General features: G+C 37.6%; 2 protein-coding genes across 7 annotated transcripts; both read right to left on the bottom strand.

The window, feature by feature from the left end:
* Positions 1 to 772: 772 nt before the first annotated feature.
* On the bottom strand, positions 773 to 2,249 carry LOC122011415. Of its 2 annotated transcripts, none has more exons than XM_042567809.1 (5): positions 2,030 to 2,249; positions 1,845 to 1,946; positions 1,579 to 1,761; positions 1,359 to 1,486; positions 773 to 968 (listed from the first exon to the last, which is right to left on the bottom strand). In XM_042567809.1, the coding sequence occupies exons 2-5, from the start codon at positions 1,877 to 1,879 to the stop codon at positions 808 to 810; spliced, it is 507 nt and encodes a 168-aa protein (XP_042423743.1). In that variant the 5' UTR covers positions 1,880 to 1,946; positions 2,030 to 2,249; the 3' UTR covers positions 773 to 807. The 2 variants fall into 2 exon arrangements, with proteins under 2 accessions (XP_042423743.1, XP_042423750.1); XM_042567816.1 differs by having other exon boundaries at positions 1,845 to 1,938.
* A 141-nt stretch (positions 2,250 to 2,390) lies between these two features.
* On the bottom strand, positions 2,391 to 8,492 carry LOC122038056 (formamidopyrimidine-DNA glycosylase-like). Of its 5 annotated transcripts, none has more exons than XR_006127792.1 (9): positions 8,132 to 8,492; positions 8,004 to 8,055; positions 7,845 to 7,902; positions 7,216 to 7,284; positions 7,005 to 7,130; positions 4,404 to 4,454; positions 3,249 to 3,326; positions 3,054 to 3,166; positions 2,391 to 2,434 (listed from the first exon to the last, which is right to left on the bottom strand). XR_006127792.1 is itself a non-coding variant. In XM_042597620.1 (9 exons), the coding sequence occupies exons 1-9, from the start codon at positions 8,358 to 8,360 to the stop codon at positions 2,914 to 2,916; spliced, it is 810 nt and encodes a 269-aa protein (XP_042453554.1). In that variant the 5' UTR covers positions 8,361 to 8,492; the 3' UTR covers positions 2,778 to 2,913. The 5 variants fall into 5 exon arrangements, 3 of the variants coding, with proteins under 3 accessions (XP_042453554.1, XP_042453555.1, XP_042453553.1); XR_006127791.1 differs by lacking the exon at positions 2,391 to 2,434 and adding an exon at positions 2,778 to 2,960; XM_042597620.1 differs by lacking the exon at positions 2,391 to 2,434 and adding an exon at positions 2,778 to 2,960 and having other exon boundaries at positions 3,054 to 3,153.
* Positions 8,493 to 20,352: the final 11,860 nt, after the last annotated feature.

Raw genomic sequence — 20,352 nt, 5'->3', positions numbered from 1 at the left:
ATCGATTGGGAATATTCGAATCGATCGGGATCCGACCGTTGCGTCGTATTTGAGCTGCAGGCGTGCGTTGGCTGCAGCATCTCTTCTCCGATTCACTCCAGATTTCTCGCCAGCTCCTCCACAGCACTCACAAAGCTCAGATCGCCAGTTCTTGAAGGATCTTGGAAGTTTTCCAAGTCAAGAGGCGGATCAAAGCCAAGAAGAGAAGCTAGGGTTAGAGTTTATACTCATTGTAAGCTTGTAAGCTTGTATTTCTTGTATCCTTTCCCTCTCTTCTTGTATTGAGTCTTGTAGGGCTTCTCCGCCCTTGGTAGTTACCATAAAGGAGAGTTTTATTTAGTGGAGGGTGTGCGTGTTGGTGTGGATCCTTGGATTAGTCACATCCTTTGGAGGTGGATACCAAGTAAAACCAACCTTATTAGCGTTGTGTGATTTGTTTCTTTGTATTTCCGCTGCACATCTTTGAAGGAACAAGCAACGCCGAGTACCGAGCGAACGCGACGAGCTATTCACCCCCCCTCCCCCCTCTAGCTACTTTTGGTCCTAACAATGTAAACAATTATAAATTTCTTTTTAAAGTTCATTCAAAAGATAAGCACAAACGGTTGTCTTCTGAGGGAATGCATGCCTGGTTCCCTTTAGAAAAGTCAAAGACATGCTCTATGGCATTCATTAATTTTCACCATCACATTATTTAAGTAAGTAAATCCTTTTGGCTATCTTTAGCACATCTTCCAGGCAGGTGATGAAATAATTAACCGAATTAGCCCATTCATTAAGTTCTAAGCCACACAACTAACGTTGCTCTTATATACTTACCTGAAAAATGAAAATAGATATATTAAGGCTCAATCTTTGGCCACCATTCTCTGTGATTTCCCACAGCTTTATTGAACTGCCATTTGCAAACATGCGCAACACCAAGAAAGCTAGACAGAATTTGCGAGGGGCATTGCAGTTCAAGAAAGCTGTGGAAGATAACAAAGAAGGCCATCATCATAACCAACGTAACCCGCACTAACACTGTAGATCAGTAGTAGAGGAAGAGCGACGCAGTGAATTAAATACAGCGGAAATGGAAAACCCAGATGGGCATATTTATAGAGGGAGGGAGTAAAGAGCAACGTGAGTCTGTGGAAGACTGAATCAATCCCAACAAGTCTGCATCTCAAGTTCTAAACGATTACCCCTTTCTCCCTCCTTTCAAATTAAGTCTGACGCGCCCTACCACAAAAAAGCTGACAGACTTTTCGACTCCCACGACAAGTACAACATCCACTATGAATAATCCCGACTCGATTAATTAAATGGAAAGGCGTGAATGAAATAGCGATGAATGCGGGAGGGAGAGAGGTCACCTTGTCGGGCCGACCGAGGCGCGCCCGTTGAGGTCGCCGCTTCCTGCTCCACGCCGTTGACCACCGTCTCGTCTCCAAGTCCAATGACATGGGTTGTTTTCTTTAATAGTCTATTGTATTCGAGAAGTCTAAAGTGGACATTGTAAGCAAGTTCAGATTAATGATCTATAGGAAGAAATTAAAAACATCTATAACATGCTACAAAAGTTGTTGCTCTTACACCGGCAAATCCCGGGCGACGTGCGTGTTCTTTCCTTGTTTTCTTTTGGTCTGATGGGGTGAGAGGCCTTCGCTGTTCAAGAAGAGGCTTTTCCAGATAACTTTGGTGCTATGTAGTGTTTTGAATCCTGAGCATGACCAACCAATTCGCAAGTCTGGCAGAATCCTCGTGCTCGGTAGGGAGCTGCATACCATATTGATCTGTAATTTCCTCATTGTGATATCAAACATGCGTTAGTAAAATAGCTCGGCAAGGGATACACGTACAAATTTACAATCATGGCGTAGTAGCAGACATGCATGCTAAGAGAATTTACAACTCTATTACAAATTAGCGTGCTGAGAAACTCCAGCACAACAACTGTACACCTAGAAGAACAGAAATAAGAAGCCACTTTGAGGAAGAATGACCTCAAGCAGTAGAATAGTTTGTAGTATCATGCTGCATAGACCTGAGTTTTATTTCTGTTTTTTGTTGGCTTGACAACCTCTCATTCGATGAGCTTGTAGTTATTTCTCTTTGTCATCCCTTTACCATGAATTCCATCAGTCTTCCTCGTAGAGGTCTTCCATCGATGAGTCCTGACGCACTCAATAGACTCACTTTCTTCAAAAGTTGTGTCGTATTCCTCTTGTTCACTTCCTGATTTTCTTCGCTTAGTTCCTAAGACTCCTTCCTTCTCCAGACTCGCAACTCTGGTACATAAGCTTGACCATGATTTAAGAGAGCAAATGAGTTAAAAAAAAAAAAAATATATATATATATATATATATATATATATATATATATATATATATATATATATATAGCAAGGACCTTACTCTGCCACCTGCTGTAACAAATTCAATCTTCTTTCCTGTCAAATATAAGGTGGCGTTACTTAATGATTCATAATTAGTCTAACATGAAACTTTGCATATTTTATTTCTGTGGATCGATGTGAGGGTATGCCACTAATAATTGAAAAACATCCAAACAAAAGCGTAAAATATATCCTCATAATAGGAAAAATAGAAGAAAACATTACAATACGCTTCTAAAATTTTAATGAGATGCTAAATTTGTTTAGCAAAGAATTCAAGGATTGATTAGAGTAACCAAAGCAGTTAAATAAAAAAAAAAGACTGAAAATGAACCACATTATCATCATGTATACCCGCTGCAAACTTGTAACTAGCATATCATTATTTGGGTTTTTCTAAACTCCATAACTGTTCACTATCACTGATTATTTTAATGAGCTTTAATCCACTTATAACAAACTTAGGAAGAGGCACCCGGCAAGTGCATAAAACTGAATAACTCAAAGTACAAACTGATGCTTCAGGACACTCTTTAAAGCTGAAATGCTCTCCAACTGTCTCTCCACAATGGGGGAATGACTACGAACAGGTATAATTACGAGGACCTCTCAGTTACCTGTAACCAAATTGACAGGTAGATCAAGATGTTCAAGGAAAAAAAGGACGTCTTACCATTGATTTTGCCAGACTTTTTGCCCCAACGCAAATGAAACAACCATTCTTTTGGAAAGTAGCTGGAGTTTGCATCAACTTCAACCGCATGTTTGATAACCTATAGTTATTTTCTTTGCATGTGTTCTTACGAATCACAAATGTTTCTTTTACAAACACAAAAGCATCAACTGGAGAAATTATATTCTACGTTACCTCTCTGATGCATTTGTATAATGACTTGCAACTCTCTTTGGTCAAGCTTGAAGCAATTTGAAGGGGATGAATCTTTGCCTAAAACAGTACAGGCACCTAGAATGTCATACTAATGCATTTTCAAATAAAGAAATCTCACACATGAAAAATACAAGCTCTACGATAATGTTATACAACATGCATGGCACGAATGAAAGATATCAGGATTATCCTGGTGTGGTCAAAGACTGAATATTAGGGGAAAAAAATAAACATGCAATGTCTTTCACTACATCCCACATATCATAACAGGTGTAGAAAAGACGTCAAATACCCTAAGTTGGAGTCTAATCGCAAACTATTCCTAATGACTCTTCCCTAATGATTTCAAGTAGATATAATTTTGCGATGAACCTGTATTAAAAAAAAAAATAGAAGAGGTTTTGAACTACCATCAGATGTAATTCTTCCAACTTGTGTTTTTTATCCTAAAATTAGATGCAAAAAATATGGAATTTGATAGGTATGCCATGAATTTGTCTGTAGTCTTAGTCTCCAGGTCACTATGTTTAATGGTTTGTGCAAAAGGATGCATCATAACGGTATAATTTCGAAAGATATTATTACTCCTAGATGCACACACACAATGTGTGGTTGTTAACATGCACATTTATGAACCATGATTCTCCTAGGATTTTCAGAAATAGTTCCTTTCTACCAGCTTAAGGAGTATATTTTATGCTCAACAAATACAATAGATTGTTTTATTCACAGAACAATTTCCAACACATTGATAATAAACAAAGCATGACTTGCTTTGCAATTCTACTAATTTGCGAAACAAAGGGTTGAACATTAACTTTTTTGTATTTCTGATGAGAAAGATTGCGGTTAACACCACAGAGACTTTTCTTATCACCCACAGCTATTACTCAAAATTATGTACTATTACAACCATAACTAAAGAACACACTATACATCCTTGTTAGTCTATGGTATTCTTCCAAATTCCCATCTTGATATTCTTTTGTGTTTCGTGAAGCACATACATTATATTTGAGATAAGGCTAAGTCATCGCCATAGATGCCTACCACCAGTTATATGGCATCAATCAATGAAAAAGATCACAAGTATAAATAGATATGACAAATGATATAGAAAAGATGCATGATAACCTGGTAAAGAACTTCATCTGCAATCCAATTCCCAATGCCTGAAATAAAGCCCTGTGGAAAGAACATGAATTCCAAGTGAAAATAGTCTAATTGCATAAAGACAAACAACTATTGAAGGTAAAACAAATAGGAATGATTCTTGGAATCTTGTATGGGCCCTTATACCAAAGTGGAATTAGTCTTGCAAAGAAATTTTAAAAAAAAATCCCAACATTGGGATTAAGTAAAGATAACAAAGTCAAAGATGAAAACAGGTGATAAAGCCAAACTTTTAGAGGGAAACTGCAGCATGTATAGCAACCACGTCTTGGGAAATATTAAAGCCATGGCATGATCTAGTGAATTGCACATTTCGTATTAATCAGTCAGACTCACAGTTATTTTGAGATTGTCTAATTGTCGTATAGTTTGCATATTCTTCTGATATTCTTTGTGTATCATGAAAGATTCATGTAGCCAACCATAAATAGTTGGAACAAATGCCTCAATGATGATGATAGCATGGTCAAGAGATATAAATCAAGAGATTTTTCAAGAGGTAATGCCATTGTAACAATAAGAGAGACAAATAAATCAGCAATGTCATATGCCTCACCAGACAATTTCAATCATCAAGGGGGATGAATTTTCTGAGGACCATAGCAGTTAGGAAAATTTGGCATCATAAACTGAATAGAGGGAACTTGGCATCATTCTCTATGATAAAATTTTCCAATATGAAAGTCGAAGTATATAGCCATCTGCGTCATGACTCAACTTGGTTCACCATGTTTAACAATGCAAGCAAAGAATCACATTATAATGACATCATGAATTTTCTAGTTAAAAATTAAATATAAAATGCAAAAGCATTGGTATTATGAGAATCTAAAATAATGAAAATGAATTTTCATAATAATCATTTAATAAAATATAAAAAGCTAAAACCTTATAAATCATATAAAATAAAAATAACATGTTAACATTTTTCATTATTTTGGTCATGCTTGGCCCAAACTGTAAATAGATAATCCTGAATTAAATATAGGATGATTATGCTTGAAAAGCTCAATGGCATAAGCTAAAGATTAATCTTCATGATCAAATATGCTTGATCTATGTGTCATCATAATTTTTATATCAATGACCAGATACAAAAATATACTTTTGGACTTATTTTCACATGCATGACAAAATACGAACATAATGTTGGTACCCCAAATGGTTGAGGTGGAGAAAGTTAGTACCCTGAGTGGTTTGACCAAGATTTTGATGTTTGGGAAAATGAGTTAAAGTTAGACCTTGTTTTGTTATTTGATATGTGTTTAAGTGTGTAGGGACTTAGAAGAACACAAACGACCACCTAACAACTCAGGGTTTGTTGTAGTATGAAGAAGGATAGTCTGAGACACTCAAGGGACCATAAGGACAAGGAGTATCAGAGACAGTTGTACTTAGAGCAGAAGACACGAACATGAGAGAAGGATGACACGAGGAATGAGCCAATGAGCTCAGTGCATTCGAAGGATGAGAGGTTTGGTAGTAGAGTACACCGGTGGAGCGAGGGACAAGAAGTCGAGAGAAAGCCTACTTAAGATAAGTTGTTGTGAGTTGAGTGAACTTGTATTTGAGATGAAAGGTAGAACTTAGGTTAGATGGACTCATAGTAGACCGGTTCTAGTCGATTGGAACTCTGATCGACCGAAAAATTAAACTGGTCTACTGATGCACAACAACACAAGTTTATCTGTTTATCTTTGAACATGTTCAAAGTCGATCGATACGAGAGGTCTGGGCAATCGGATAACAAATTTAGTTGACTGGAAGTACACATGGAGCGTGATCCAAGTCAAATGCAAACGGGGAGATCAGAGATCTGATTGACCGAGTGGATCAGTCGATTGGAGTCCTCTTCGGTCCACCAAAAGGCTGCCACGTCAGCAATGGCGATAAGTGAAGACCTGTTTGTGGATAAGGTCAACAACTAACTCGACATTATGCGATCGACTATATAAGGTTTTTTGATTAACCGAATGCGTCACATACTTGACAATTTGAGGTGAAAGATATAAAAGGAGACTAGGAGGCTCGAGGCAAAATATGAACACACAAAATTATACTCTTCTCATACAATCTCTCATTGTCATAGTGCCTTTACTTTATTCTTACTTCTTGCTACTATTGTAATTCCTATTATAAGAGGTTTCTCCACCTCCAACCTTTTACCAAAGAGGATAAAGATAGTAGACTTTGTGTGCATACGTCTTGGACATAGCAACCTAGAGTTGTGAACCAAGTAAATCATCGTGTCCATCTAGAATGATTGTGTTTGTTTGTTCATGTATTTTTATCCACTAATGTGTGTTTGTCCTTGCTAAAATCTTAGCAAGAGAAAGTTAAATTCTATTTGCAGGTTTGCTATTCACCCCCTCCGTCTCTAGCGATCCTAAGTGCCACCATTGCACTGTACAAATGGAGCATAAGTAGTAACATATTGTGTATGGTTATCTCATATGCATGTGTATGTAAGAATATGTTCTTGAATAGCAGTTATAAATTGATAGAATATCACACAAGACACAACAAGTAACATTTACACAAAAGTCACTACTTCATATAAACCTGATCAAGTAAGAGAGCTTTTATTGCAATCTTCTTTTTGCTAAGGGATTCCACAAACTCATCAACTGGCACAAGCTCCAACAGGGCATCAGGGCCTAGCTCAGAAATTGGAGGTACAGATTGTGGCTGCACCAAGCAATATTAACAGCAAGGAGTGTAATGATAAAGAAACTAGAACACTTTCATTCAAGAAAGAAATGCCAGAATGTACATCTTTAAGCAAGCGAACCCGGGCAAAACGTCTCTTATCAGTAAAACAGAACTCCACGCTATCATCTAGCTGCAGATGTGGCAGAGAAATGATAGGATATTTATAGATTACAGAATCAATTTGAGTAGAAAACCCACTAAACTTCACAATTACTCAGACCATAGGAGAAAGCTCTAGGCTTTACTATTTCACGATTATGAAAATTTTATAATTGCTCATTTGTTCTCAAGGATATATTGAGACAAAATGAATATAGACTGAGATATACAACATATGAACATGAGAAAATACAAGTTACTCTTCTTTTTCAAATGCACAAACAAGATTGTACTTAATTGAACAAATTTGAATCTCTAATCTTCACTAAGCATTTTGACTGTGCTATGTCGCGATCTCCCTTCTTTTTCTCCAGATACAAGCCAAAGGCTTTTCTTTTAGTACGATGAACAATTAGGCGTAGAGGAATTTCACAAAACGTTATCGCATAATTTAAACTTGGTTTCACACAACTCACATCTCTACTAAAAAAAAATATATGACAAAATGTTAACCAAAGAAGACGAAAAGAGAAAATAAGAGGAATAGAAACAATAGAACACTGAGAAGAAAAAAGGGGGAAAAAGTCGTACTTTAACAAACACCTTTGAGTACTTTGAAGGCCACTCATCGGAGTCACTTACCGAAGACCTAAAGAGAATTGAAGTAGTTCTATGAACAACTTAAACCTTAGTAATGTTTTCAACTTTTATTTCAAGCGAAAAGACAATCCAGAATGCCAAGAACACGACCTCACGTATTTAGTCACAGCGACGCCTTTGATACAAATGGCGCCCGTCATTCCTGGAACCACAGAAGACGAACAACCAACTTAAGAGTTCATCGAACAGGTGGGATCCTAAAAGAAGAAAGTACCAACCAAAATGGAAAGTGGGGAATGGCGGTGAGTCGAGGCGTAGCCATAGGTTCTTGCCCTTACGAAGGGCGGCGACGATGGTTTTTCCGACGAGGGCCACCTCAAGCTCGGACGCCGAGACTCCGTCGATGACCTTAGGATCGTCCGCCACTGAGCACTCGCAGATCCTCTTCCCGGCGCAGTGCTCCTCGATCGCCCGTCGCGCTGCCTCCACCTCTGGTAGTTCTGGCATCTCTCCCTCGCTATATCGCGCTTCGCCTGTCGGTGCCTTAAGCGGAACAAATGGTGATTACCTCACCGCGCCGCTGACAGTCAGCCACCAAGTTAACTGTTGGTGGTATTAGGCGGAAAAAATAAATCTCAATTGATTATCCGGTGACAATCTGAATATCTGCAGGTATCATAGTCCGTGTACGGTGGTATAGGTAAAGCTTGATTTAGGGGTTTTGGGAATTCTTAAATTTTATGTTTAATTGAAGGGAATGAAATTAATATTTTAGGGTATGTTTGGTTCGGGGTTATTCTTGATAATTTTAGTTATCTATTCAAGGTTATCAACAAAAACCTTGTTTTGTTTAGGTATTCGATGATTCCTGAGTAATGTTCTATGCCTGACACGTCAGTAAAAGAATCATGCAGTCCGGAATCGAAAAACCTCATAAAACTAAGGTTTTTCTTGATTTCGGGGTTAACGAATTTTTTTTACCAAAAATACCCTCCGATAAGAAAAAACATGGAAAAAAGAGAAAAATGTAAAAAAAAAATATATTAAAAAATGTAAAAAAAATAAAAAAATGTTTTAAAATTTTTAAAAAATAAATAATTTTTTTAAAAAATAAAAAATAAAAATTTAAAAATTTAAAAAATAAAAAAATTTTAAAAATTTTAAAAATTAAAAAATAAAATAAATAAATAAAAATTAAAATTTTAAAAATGTAAAAATATATATATATAAATATAAATAATATAAAAAATATAAAAACATTAAAAAAATAAAAAAACATAAAAAAGTAAAAAAATATACAAGAAAAAGAAAAGCAAAAAAACATAAATAATAATAATAATAATATGTATAGTTGATTTTGTAACTAAGGGTAATACGGTAAAATATTAAACTAAGGTATTCATTAAAACCTTCAAACAAACAAGTTTTTGTTGCATTACCTAGGTTGAACCAAACAATATTTGGTTATATTTTATTCCTCATAACCTTGATTATGTGATTACCAGGTAATCACATAACCAAGATTATATATGATAACTTGAACCAAACACACCCTTAGGATAAAAACTAAAAAATTGAATATTGACCTTTTTCTTCATGTTTTACTAGGAATGAAGATAAAAATTAAATTTTAGATAAAAAATATATTTAATATATTTATTCAAATTTTTCTTTCATTTTATTTTTTTCTCCTTATTCACTTTCATCGTACTTTCTTTCTCCTCATTTTCTCATCATAATTTTTCTCTTCTCATTCTTTCATCATACATTCTCTATTATTTTCTCCTTATATTTTCTCCCATCACACACTTTCTCTCCTCATTTTCTTTCTTTTCATTCTCTTCCATCACACTTTCTCTTCCATCACATTTTCTCTCCATTACACACTCTCTCCTCAATCTCTGCTACCATACTTTCTCTCCTTATTTTCTCTCATCATATTTCTCTCTTTTCATTCTTTCTCATCACATTCTCTCTCCTTATTTTCTCTCATCACTTTCACTCTCTTTATTTTTCTCATCACACTTTCTCTCTCAACACACTTTCTCTCTCATCGGTACTTTCTCTCTCCTCAATCTCTCATCATTTTCTCTTATCACATTTTTCCTTTCTTTATTTTTTCCAATCACAATTTCTCTCTCATCATACATTTTCTCTACTCAATCTCTCCTATCACGCTCTCTTTTCTCATTTTCTCTCATCACACTTTCCCACTCTTCATTTTTTCCCATCATAGTTTCTCTCTCATCATACTTTCTCTCTCATCATATTTATCTCTCACATTCAACTTTCTCTCACATCTAATTTTTTTCTCTTATTTTCCTTTAAGAGTAAAAAAAGAAATTTAGGTTCATTCCAATTGAAAATATTCAATTAATCAAATATTATTTTTAAGAATGATACTCAAACTCATATCATTCCTATTTCATAATACTATGATATTCATTCCTATTCCAATTTTTAGGAGTGAACCAAATACCACCTTAGGTTAACATCCCTCTCTATTATGAGCGAGTATTATAATGTTCACTCAGAGAGAGGGAAAAATGTTAAGAGGGACCATCATCCCTCTCTCATATTATTTTTTTTCTTTTTTAAATAGCAATAAATATATTAAAATTATTATTATTTTTTTAAAATAATAAAATTATTTTTTTAAAGTAAGATTATTATTAAAAATAATAATAATAATTTAAATATTTTAAAATATATTTAAAATATATTTATTTAATATAATATAATTTTAAGATAATTAAGTGAACTGTAGAATTTATAAATAATGAGAGTTAATGTTAAAAGGAATGTGGATGAAAGAAATATGTTGTTATTAGGGATGTAAACGAGCCGAACCGAGCCGAACAGTATTATGCTCCAACTTCTTTTTTCATTTAAATTTCTTTTTGTCTGGACCCAACCCATCGATAATAACACTAACTTCTTTTTTGCTTTCCTTTCTTGAACCACTTTCTCTTATTATTAGATCCAGACGTACTAATAGAACATTCAACTACAAAAATTTGTCCAGAAATCATTACGAATTCAATTCTTTCTGCCTCCAGTTTAATATGGCGTAAGACATCAGCAAAAGTTTTGATATTTTTTTTGTGAGTTAGATTTTATTTCATTGTCTCCCAAGAATTAGGCAGTGAATGGATTACTACTTGAACTTGTTGTTCATCAGTCAACTCATGACCAACGGTCTTTAGTTCCTAAATCACATTTCTCTTAGATGTTGGACCATGGTAACATTCGGGCGCTTCTTGCAGCTATCAAATTTAATAGTCAACTGTCGAAGCTTGCTTATAGTCACTACACTATATTTCTCTCTAAGGATGACTTAGGCAACATGAGTTGATGGAAACTGCTCATACTCATACACCATGTCATCAACCATAGAATTAATCAATATATTCTTAGCAGTAGAGTCTTTCTTTTTTCATATCTTATAGACATCAAAATCACGTTTGTGTTATGCTGTCGGACCATCAACAAGTTCTTCCATAACCTGATTGATAGTCTTAAGAACTTATTGTTCTTTAAGAACATATTGTATTTTAAGATATTATATTTTGTAGTTACCCCTATTTAGGTGGCATTTGGTTCTCTCCTAGCAATCGGAATGAGAATGAGTATTATAGTATTGTGGAATGAGAATGATATAAGCTTGGGTATCATTCTTAAAAATAATGTTTGGTTAATTGAATATTTTCAATCCGAATGAACCTAAATTTTCTTTTTTACCCTTAGAGGAAAATAAGAGGAAAAATTAGACGGAAGAGAAAGTTGAATGTGAGAGAAACATATTATGAGAGATAATGATGAGAAAGAAAGTGTGATGGGAACAAATGAAGAGAGAAAAAGTGTGATGAGAAAATGAGAAGAGAGAGTGTGATAAGAGCGATTGAGAAGAGAAAAAGTATAATGAGAGAGAAAGAGTGATGGGAAAAAATGAAGAGAGAGAAAGTGTGATGAGAGAAAATGAGAGATTGAGGAGAGAAAGTACGATGAGAAAATGTGATGAGAGAGAAAATATGATGGGAAAATGAAGTGAGAGAAAGTGTGATGAGAGAAAATGAGGAGAGAAAGTGTGATGGAAGAGAATGAAGAGAGAGAGTGTGTGATGAGAGAAAATATGGAGAGAGAGTATGGTAAGAGAAATTGAGGAGAGGGAAAGTATGATGAGAGAGAAAGTATGATAAAAAATGAAGAGAGAGAAAATAATGAGAGAGTGTGATGAGAGAGAATACAGAGAGAAAATGGTAGAGAATGTGTGATGAGATAGAATGAGGAGAGAGAAAATATAATGATAGAATGAGGAGAAAGAAAGTATGATGAGAGAGAATAAGGAGAGAGAGTGAAATGAACTTATGAAAGAAAAATTGAACAAATATATTAAGGGTATTTTTGTCCAAAACTTAATTCTCATTCCATTCTATCAAAACCCAAGAGAAGGGGTGGGTTTCATCCATACCCAAGTTTTTGGGTTTCATTCCAAAATTTTGATTCCATTCCTATCAACCAAACACAAGATTTGGGAATGAATTCATTCCCTCATTCCCAAACCTCTAAACCAAACACCACCTTAATTTTTCTCTTTTATTAAATACAACTTTAATATTCTTAGTAGTCATAATCTAATATAAATAAACACATTATTCACTAATTCGGTGCAATCCATATGTATGCAATTCACGATTAATTCAATGTTGATCTAATTTCATTTACCAAATCAAGTGATAAGTATGTTTTCAATTATCATTTGTATGATCCAATGTGACTAACATTAATTAATCATATTATACACAACTCATCAAATTTATAACAAATGAATAGATCATCTATAATGATATGCTATTTATAGGATTGGTGCGCATGTGAGAGGAAGGTGAATGATGTGTATTTTAAAAATAATTCTTTTTAAAATAAAAGTGTGTAGCGGAAAAATAAAAACAATTAGGTAATGAAAATTAGAATTTGAACATAAGAAGTTACTTGGTTAGGAGCCTTTAGCGACTCCTATTCCAAGACTCACGATCCCTCGAACCATATCGATAGGCAAATCCACTATAAATCTCTTCCAGAACCATTAGAAGAGGGAATCGAATACAAGTACGAAAAATGGAAAAGTGTAACAACCTACACTTTCCTTTTACAAGTATGAAAGAAGTATAAGAATACTAAATCGTTACCAACACTTTAGAAATATAAAATCTGAACGAGCTCGTGTATCGATGTCAGTCTATCGTCAGCGGTCGGATATCTTGGAGTAGTAGTGCAGTAGCAAAGAGTAGTCAAAGCAACAGAAAAGTCGTTGAAGCTTGTAATTGAGTTCTGTAGCTTTTAATGGCTGAAGAGCTCTTTTATTGAGCGTTGAGGACGCCTCCAACCTCAAATATGATCCCTTATGCTTCGGTCGTAATAAGTAGCGCGAACTACGCCCTCTATCCACTCGAAGGCACCTTTTAGGCCCTCTGAGGCACCTCCGCGCTATGCTTCAAGGCGCCTGCAACCATATGGGAGGCGCCTCCGTGTTAGTTGCTACTCGGAATACCATTCTAATTTCTCTGTACAAAAATTTGTACAAGCATAGAACTATCCTAGCTACCCATGTGCTCTACTGAAGTTAAATTTGGATTACAAACGATACTTAACATTATTAATCCAAATTACATTCAGAAGTTAAACTTGGATTGGAAACGATACTTAACATTTTTACTCCAAGTTTAACCGATGTGATCTTCCTAAGTTAAACCATATTACAGAAGTTGATTAAATATCTATTTCAAAGATCGACTTCCAGGATAAACATGGCGAGGCACTAGGCCTTCTTGGGTATGAGATCATCCACCACTTCCTAGACAAAGCCTTTCAAAGAAATCGAATATTTAACTTCTTACAGTAACCCTAGGTTTAACTACAGAGACCACAATAGAAACACAAGATCGAAACGTAAAATCAAAATACAAAATCGATAGCACGAAATCTAAACATAAAATCGCTAGCCTCTTGTGCTGGTGTTTCAGAATCCATGCAAAGAAAACTAACTAATTAATTCGAAGCGGAAACCATTAATTAGTTATACCTTTCTTTATAACTAAAAATCTCAAGATCTTCTGTTGTATTCCTCTCCTCCTCTTGGATGTCATATGGACGATGATCTACCAAGATGAATTCCACCCGAACCACTTCTTCTCCTCCAAGAAACTCGAGCCACCAAGGGATTCCAAAATAGAAAATTTCCTTCTCTTCTTCTTCCTCTCCAAGCAACCGACCACCAAGGATCTCTTCTTTTCTTTCAAGTTTCGGCCACCAAGATGAGATAGGTGCCGACCTTAGAAAGAAGAAAGGGAAGAAAAGAGGATGGAGCTGTCGGCCTAAAGGAAGAAGGGAGAGGATGGCCGGCCACCAAGGGAACAAGAGAGGGAATAAGAATAGGTTATCTCATGAGGCACCCTTCTATCTCTCTTTTATATTCCTTGGTCATGGCAAAAAAAGGAAAGTTTTAAACATAATTAAAACTTCCTTATTTGTGGCCTCCCCTTAAAAGGAAATTTTAACAACAATTAAAATCTCTTTTTTCTAAATTTCCTATTGTACGTGGCAACAAAAGGAAAGTTTTTAAAATTAATCTCTCTTTTAAAACATATAGACAGCTATAAAAAGGAAAGATTAATTAAACTTCTCTTTTTAAATCATGGTTTCAAAAAAGAAAAGTTTATCAAAAATTAAAATCATGAGGATGACTATAAAAGGAAATTAAAATCTTTCTTTTAACTATTATAGATAACTACAAAAAGGAAAGATTTTAACAAAATATAATATCTCTTTTAACCATTGTAGATAACTACAAAAAATGAAAGATTTTAACAAAATATAATACCTCTTTTAACCATTGTAAATAACTACAAAAAAAGAAAAGATTTTAAAAAAATAAAATCTCTCTTTTAACCATTGTATATAACTATAAATAAGGAAAGATTTTAACAAAATTTTATTTTAAAACAAAACTTCTTTTCCTTTTCTAGTGGTCGACCCCTAGCTTGGGCACCAAGCTTAGTCGGCCACCTCTTGGCTTCCAAGCCTATGCTTGGCCCTGCCCCTTTGCACCAAGCAAGGATGTGGTCGACCCACTACTTGGGTAAGAAGTGGACTTTATGGATATAAGGCTTTATAGAGGCTACAACAGTGACCGAGAGGAGGAATTGATTTTGGTCTCCCGATAAGCTTGAGCTTCCTGTGTTCGCCCCGAACACCCAACTCAAGTTCATCAATAATAACTCATATCACTAAAAAGTTATTATTGAACTACTACACCAATCTCATATTACATTATGAGCTCCTTCTTATTATGAGTGTGTTAATTTCCCTATGTTTAAGATATCGAATGTCCATTAATCAAATGAGTTACTGACACTCACTTAATTAACATCTAGCTTCAAGAGTAGTACCACTCAACTTCATTGTCATGTCGGATTAGGTCCACCTGCAGGGTTTACATGACAATCCTTATGAACTCCTCAAGGGGACATCATCAACCTAGATTAATAGGACACAGTTTCCTTCTATAATCAACAACACGGCATATAAATAATATTATTTCCCAACTTATCAGGTATATTGATCTAATTGAATAAATCTCACCCATTGATAAATTAAAGAAATAAATACTAAGTATATGTGCTTGTTATTATATTGTGATTAAGAGCACACACTTCTATAATAACAGAGGTCTTATTCTTTTATGCAGTCAGTATAAAAAAATAACCTCAAATGCTCCTGCTCAATACACTCATAGTGTCACGCCCCAGAGGAGTCCCTGTCCGAGAAAATTTCGGCAGCATCTCCCCTGTACGGTGGACAATCTGAAACTTTTCTACATCTCACAAATACCTCAGTCACAGGCGGCTGGAATAATAACAACAAAATAAAACATCACCACGCAGTTATATATAATCAAACAAAGTAGTAATACTCTGACTCAAAAACCACCCTACTCAACTACACTCGTAAAGCTCAAAACCGACGAACTCACCTCTTCTGCCGTCCAGGCAGGCACGTAGTAAAAAAAAACACATCGAATAAAAATCCATCATCATCACAAAAATCCATACAACAACCAAGTATCCAAACAAACCAAGTCCACACATAATCAATAAATACAAAACAAAACTAAACGATATATAAACCATCGAGGTCTGCAGAGATCTAGCACTACGTGCTGTGGGGACTAGCAACTGGAACTCCCTCCTGACAGCATCAACCTGAAAATAACAACAATGGAGGCGGGGTGAGTCCAACACTCAGCAGGTACAGTTGATATGCAAAGTAAAGAAATAACACCTAGCACTAATCATGCGTACAGTCTCCTGATAAAGATAAAGGTAAATGCAAACCGAAGAAGACAGGAGAGAATCTGTACTAACCAGGACCCGGTATAAGGACAAACAGTCCGAAAGGTACAGAAGACCTGTATGCATGACAAACATAGGTATCCAAACAATATGCAGCATATAAATGCAGCAAACACAATCACAAACAATAAATGCATCATGCATATGATGCCAATGTCATGGTCACCCCTGACGCCAGTCAGCCAACTCACAACAAAAGTGGGACCAAGTGGGTAGGGCTGTGACAACCGTGCACTCAGCAACACTACTCCTGATGAGTGATCGAGTGGACGGGATGCTGTCGGAGTACATACATACTCCTACCCCAAATCATAAATGGGGGAGCGCAATGCTCTCATCTCCCGGTACGCTATGACGGGGAGGAATCTCTAACGTGCTACACGCTGCGTCACACTACCCCTGAGCGGATCAACGGAGCACCGGAAGAGTCAAACTGACGTGCTACTACGCTGTGTCACGCTACCCATGAGCGTCACAACGGAACACCGAACAGTGATGAAAACTGGCAAAGTGCTCAACAATAATGGAGTAATCTATCGCACAACATGCGATCATGCAAATGGTGCATGTCACTAAGCATGGTAATATACTAAACCAACCTCTGGATATATAACAATGGGCACCATAGTGAATAAATCATATCAAGGTATACTGATCAAATAAGGTATCAAACCTAGGTCCTGACATGGTAAAACATGGTTATATCACTACCCATGAGCATGATAGATCGGTACAAGATCAATACGAAATGAAATCAAACAATCAATCAAACAGGTAACATGTGTTGGGTAGTGATTAACCGAAACAAATAGGAAACACAATTAATGCAACATATTATTTCATTACTAAGCATATCAAAGACAATAAGTCAAAAGTACCCGCCTCCAATAAGAAAGTCCAATCCGATAACCGAGATGCTCGTCTCGCGTCAAAATCCTGTACCAATTAATGCGTATATTTTATTCAGCTAAATCCAAAATAAATAGCTAAATAAAAAGCTCTGACACTAAATTAGGGTAAGACCGTAATCCACATCACTATTATCATCCTTTATAGAAATGAAATAACATCAAGGCTTACCCAAATCCGTATACCCGGCTATTGAGTCACTACCGGAGACACTTACCTTGGGGCGATAATGACCGGAACTAGGAGTTGCTGCTGCAGAAATCAACAATGACAGAATTCCTCTATGATCAGCTAACAATTCACACAAAACTTCTCCCGTCGATCCTCAGCCAGTAGGGCAGCCACTGCAATTCAAATCTTGTCGTCTAAACCCTAGGTTGGCGATGGCAGCAAACTTCTACACAGCCGGAAGCTTTCATACAATCTGTGACTTCACGATCTACCCCAAAATCAAAGGTGTCAACGAAAGGTAACAAGAACAAACGACACACTGCTGTCCTCCAACCTAAAATACCTTAAAACAGTACAGAGCAAAAAGAAATCTGGCACATACCCGAGCAAAACCGTGCTGGCAAAGAACCTAGGGCACAGAGGAGAGTCGGCTCTCAGCGGTGTGCGGCGGTGGAGAGGCCGAACACAGAGAAGAATCGGCGCGTTGCTGTGAACCCAAACCTCTAGGGCACGCGAGTTTGGCGGCTGGCGGCAGGAACTCAGGCTGCCGGCGGTGGAAGGGATTCGGCTAGTGCAGAAGGGAGGCCGAGAGCAAGGGTGTCCGGCGATGGCTCATCGGACCAGAGGAGGGATCGAGAGAAGGGCGTCGGCGACGTTGTACAATAGCGTTTACCGTGGCTGGCAGCAATGGGAAGAGGAGTTCGGCTCTGGAGAAAGAAGAAGAAGGTGGCCGAAGGGTTTAAAGCTTCGGCGAGGAAGAAACCGCCGCCGGCGGTTAGGGCAAGGAGGAGAAAGGAGGCGGCGTCGGGATGGGCTCGGGTGCGCGAGGGAGAGAAACGGAGGAATTAAGGAAAATAAAGAAAAATATAAAGAAAAAGAAAAGTAAAAAGGAAAAGAAAAATAAAACTTTTCCTTACTAAAACTGGGTAGCCTAAACAGGTTTTTCCGGGCCCCATCTTGATCCCCGTTAACTCATCCGTACGAACTCCGAAAAATTTCCTAAAATTCTAAAATACTCCCTTATTAATATTCGCCTATTTTCGGTATTTTACATTCTTCCCCACTAATAAAAATTTGGTCCCCAAATTTCGTTATCTACCATCGGCAAGTACGAACAACAGATATAGAGTATAAATGTTGAACGGTAAATAAATCACTTACCTCAAGTGAAAAGATGGGGATATCGAGCTCGGATAGTGTCCTCGAGCTCCCAAGTAGCCTCCTCGTCTGAATGATGCTGCCATCCGACTTTAACCAGCCGGATAGTCTTGTTCCGCAACTGACGCTCTTTCCGGTCGAGTATCCGTACCGGAACCTCCTCACATGTAATGTCAGGCTGAACTGGAACTGGAATACTGCCAGCACATGTGTCGGATCAGGCACGTATCTCCTCAGCATCGATACGCGAAATACATCGTGAACGCCTGACAGGGACGGTGGTAGTGCCAATCGGTAAGCTACCGCTCCGATCCTCTCCAAGATCTCGAAAGGACCAATGTACTGCGGAGCTAGCTTACCTCTGAGGCCAAATCTCTTCACCCCTTTCGTGGGTGAAACTCGCAGAAATACATGGTCGCCCACAGAGAACTCTAGTGGTCTACGTCTCCGATCAGCGTAACTCTTCTGGCGGTCCTGCGCCTCTAACATCCTCCGTCTGACGGACCAACTCGCATCCTTGAACTCTATGAGGTCCCAACACCGGGCCTCTCCAACCTCATCCCAGAGGACGGGTGTCCGACAAGGTCTACCGTACAACGCCTCAAACGGTGCCATCTGGATAACCGAATGAAAGCTATTGTTGTAGGCAAACTCTACCAACGGCAGATGGTCCTCCCAGCTGCCTCCGAAATCCATAACACATGATCTCAGCAGGTCCTCTAACGTCTGAATGGTCCGCTCTGACTGTCCATCTGTCTGTGGATGGAAAGATGTACTGAAACGGAGCTGTGTACCGAAGGCCTGCTGCAGACTCTGCCAGAACCGAGACGTAAACCGTGGATCTCTATCCGAAATGATACTCAACGGAACACCATGTAGTCTGATGATCTCCCGACAAAATCGATCCAGGAAATCAGTCCTCCGGATCGCTAAAGTGCGCGGATTTGGTTAATCGATCAACGATTACCCAAATCGCGTCATGGCCTCGTCGTGTCCTCGCAACCCTACCACAAAGTCCATGGTAATGTGATCCCACTTCCACTCAGGAATAGGAATCAAAGTAGTCCTGCAGGTCTCTGTGCTCAGCCTTCACGCGACAAACAAGACACCTAGCTACGAAATCCGCGATGTCTTTCTTCATGCCGTTCCACCAATAGGAACGCCTCAAATCTCGATACATACGGGTCCCGCCTGGATGGATCGCAAATCAGAAGCGGTGTGCCTCCGAAAGTAACTCCCATAAGACCGGATGAGACTGAAGTACACATAATCTGCCTCGGAAGTATATAACACCCTCCTCGTCTCGTGAACTAGGTCTGCTACCCGGAAGCTATCTGGTTGCAAATAAACTGCAAATACTGATCAGCAGCCTAGGGCTCTCGGATCCTCGTCCTGCTCGACGACTGAGCAACCATAATAACCAGAGTACCCTGCTCTGTCCGTCCCTGTTCTTTAAGGCCCAATTCGGAGAATCCCTCAATCAAGTCTGTGACCATAACTCGGTGGAAAGATAAAGTGCCTCTGAACTTCCTGCTGAGTACATCGACAACCACATTAGCTTTCCCTGGATGACAACTAATGGTACAGTCATAATCCTTCAGGAATTCCATCCATCTCCTCCGTCAAGATTAAGCTCCTTCGAGTGAAAATATATTTGAGACTCTTATGATCAGTGAGAATCTCAAATGTGATACCATATAAATGATGTCGCCATAGCTTCAGAGCAAAGATGATGGCGCTAACTCCAGTCATGAACTGGTAATTCTTCTCATGCTCCTTCAATTGACGAGAAGCATAAGAGACTACTCGCCGTGCTGCATCAGTACGCCCTCAAGTGATGCATCGGTGTA

Source organism: Zingiber officinale, chromosome 1A (assembly GCF_018446385.1).
Source record: "Zingiber officinale cultivar Zhangliang chromosome 1A, Zo_v1.1, whole genome shotgun sequence".
NCBI lineage: Eukaryota > Viridiplantae > Streptophyta > Magnoliopsida > Zingiberales > Zingiberaceae > Zingiber > Zingiber officinale.
The sequence above is the reverse complement of the archived record's forward strand: the minus strand, read 5'-3'. Positions and strand labels throughout refer to the sequence as shown.

Excerpts from the sequence above, each read along its gene's own strand:
- LOC122011415 (XM_042567809.1), bottom strand. The coding sequence starts at position 1,879 with ATGCATGTCTGCTACTACGCCATGATTGTAAATTT. Across the intron at positions 1,762-1,844 it reads TACGCCATGATTGTAAATTT|CTCCCTACCGAGCACGAGGA; the intron begins GTACGTGTATCC and ends TATGGTATGCAG. Across the intron at positions 1,487-1,578 it reads GTCGCCCGGGATTTGCCGGT|ACTTCTCGAATACAATAGAC; the intron begins GTAAGAGCAACA and ends TGTCCACTTTAG.
- LOC122038056 (XM_042597619.1), bottom strand. The coding sequence starts at position 8,360 with ATGCCAGAACTACCAGAGGTGGAGGCAGCGCGACGGGCGATCGAGGAG. Across the intron at positions 7,285-7,844 it reads ACTCAAAGGTGTTTGTTAAA|CTAGATGATAGCGTGGAGTT; the intron begins GTACGACTTTTT and ends CCACATCTGCAG. Across the intron at positions 3,154-3,248 it reads TATACAAATGCATCAGAGAG|GTTATCAAACATGCGGTTGA; the intron begins GTAACGTAGAAT and ends AAATAACTATAG.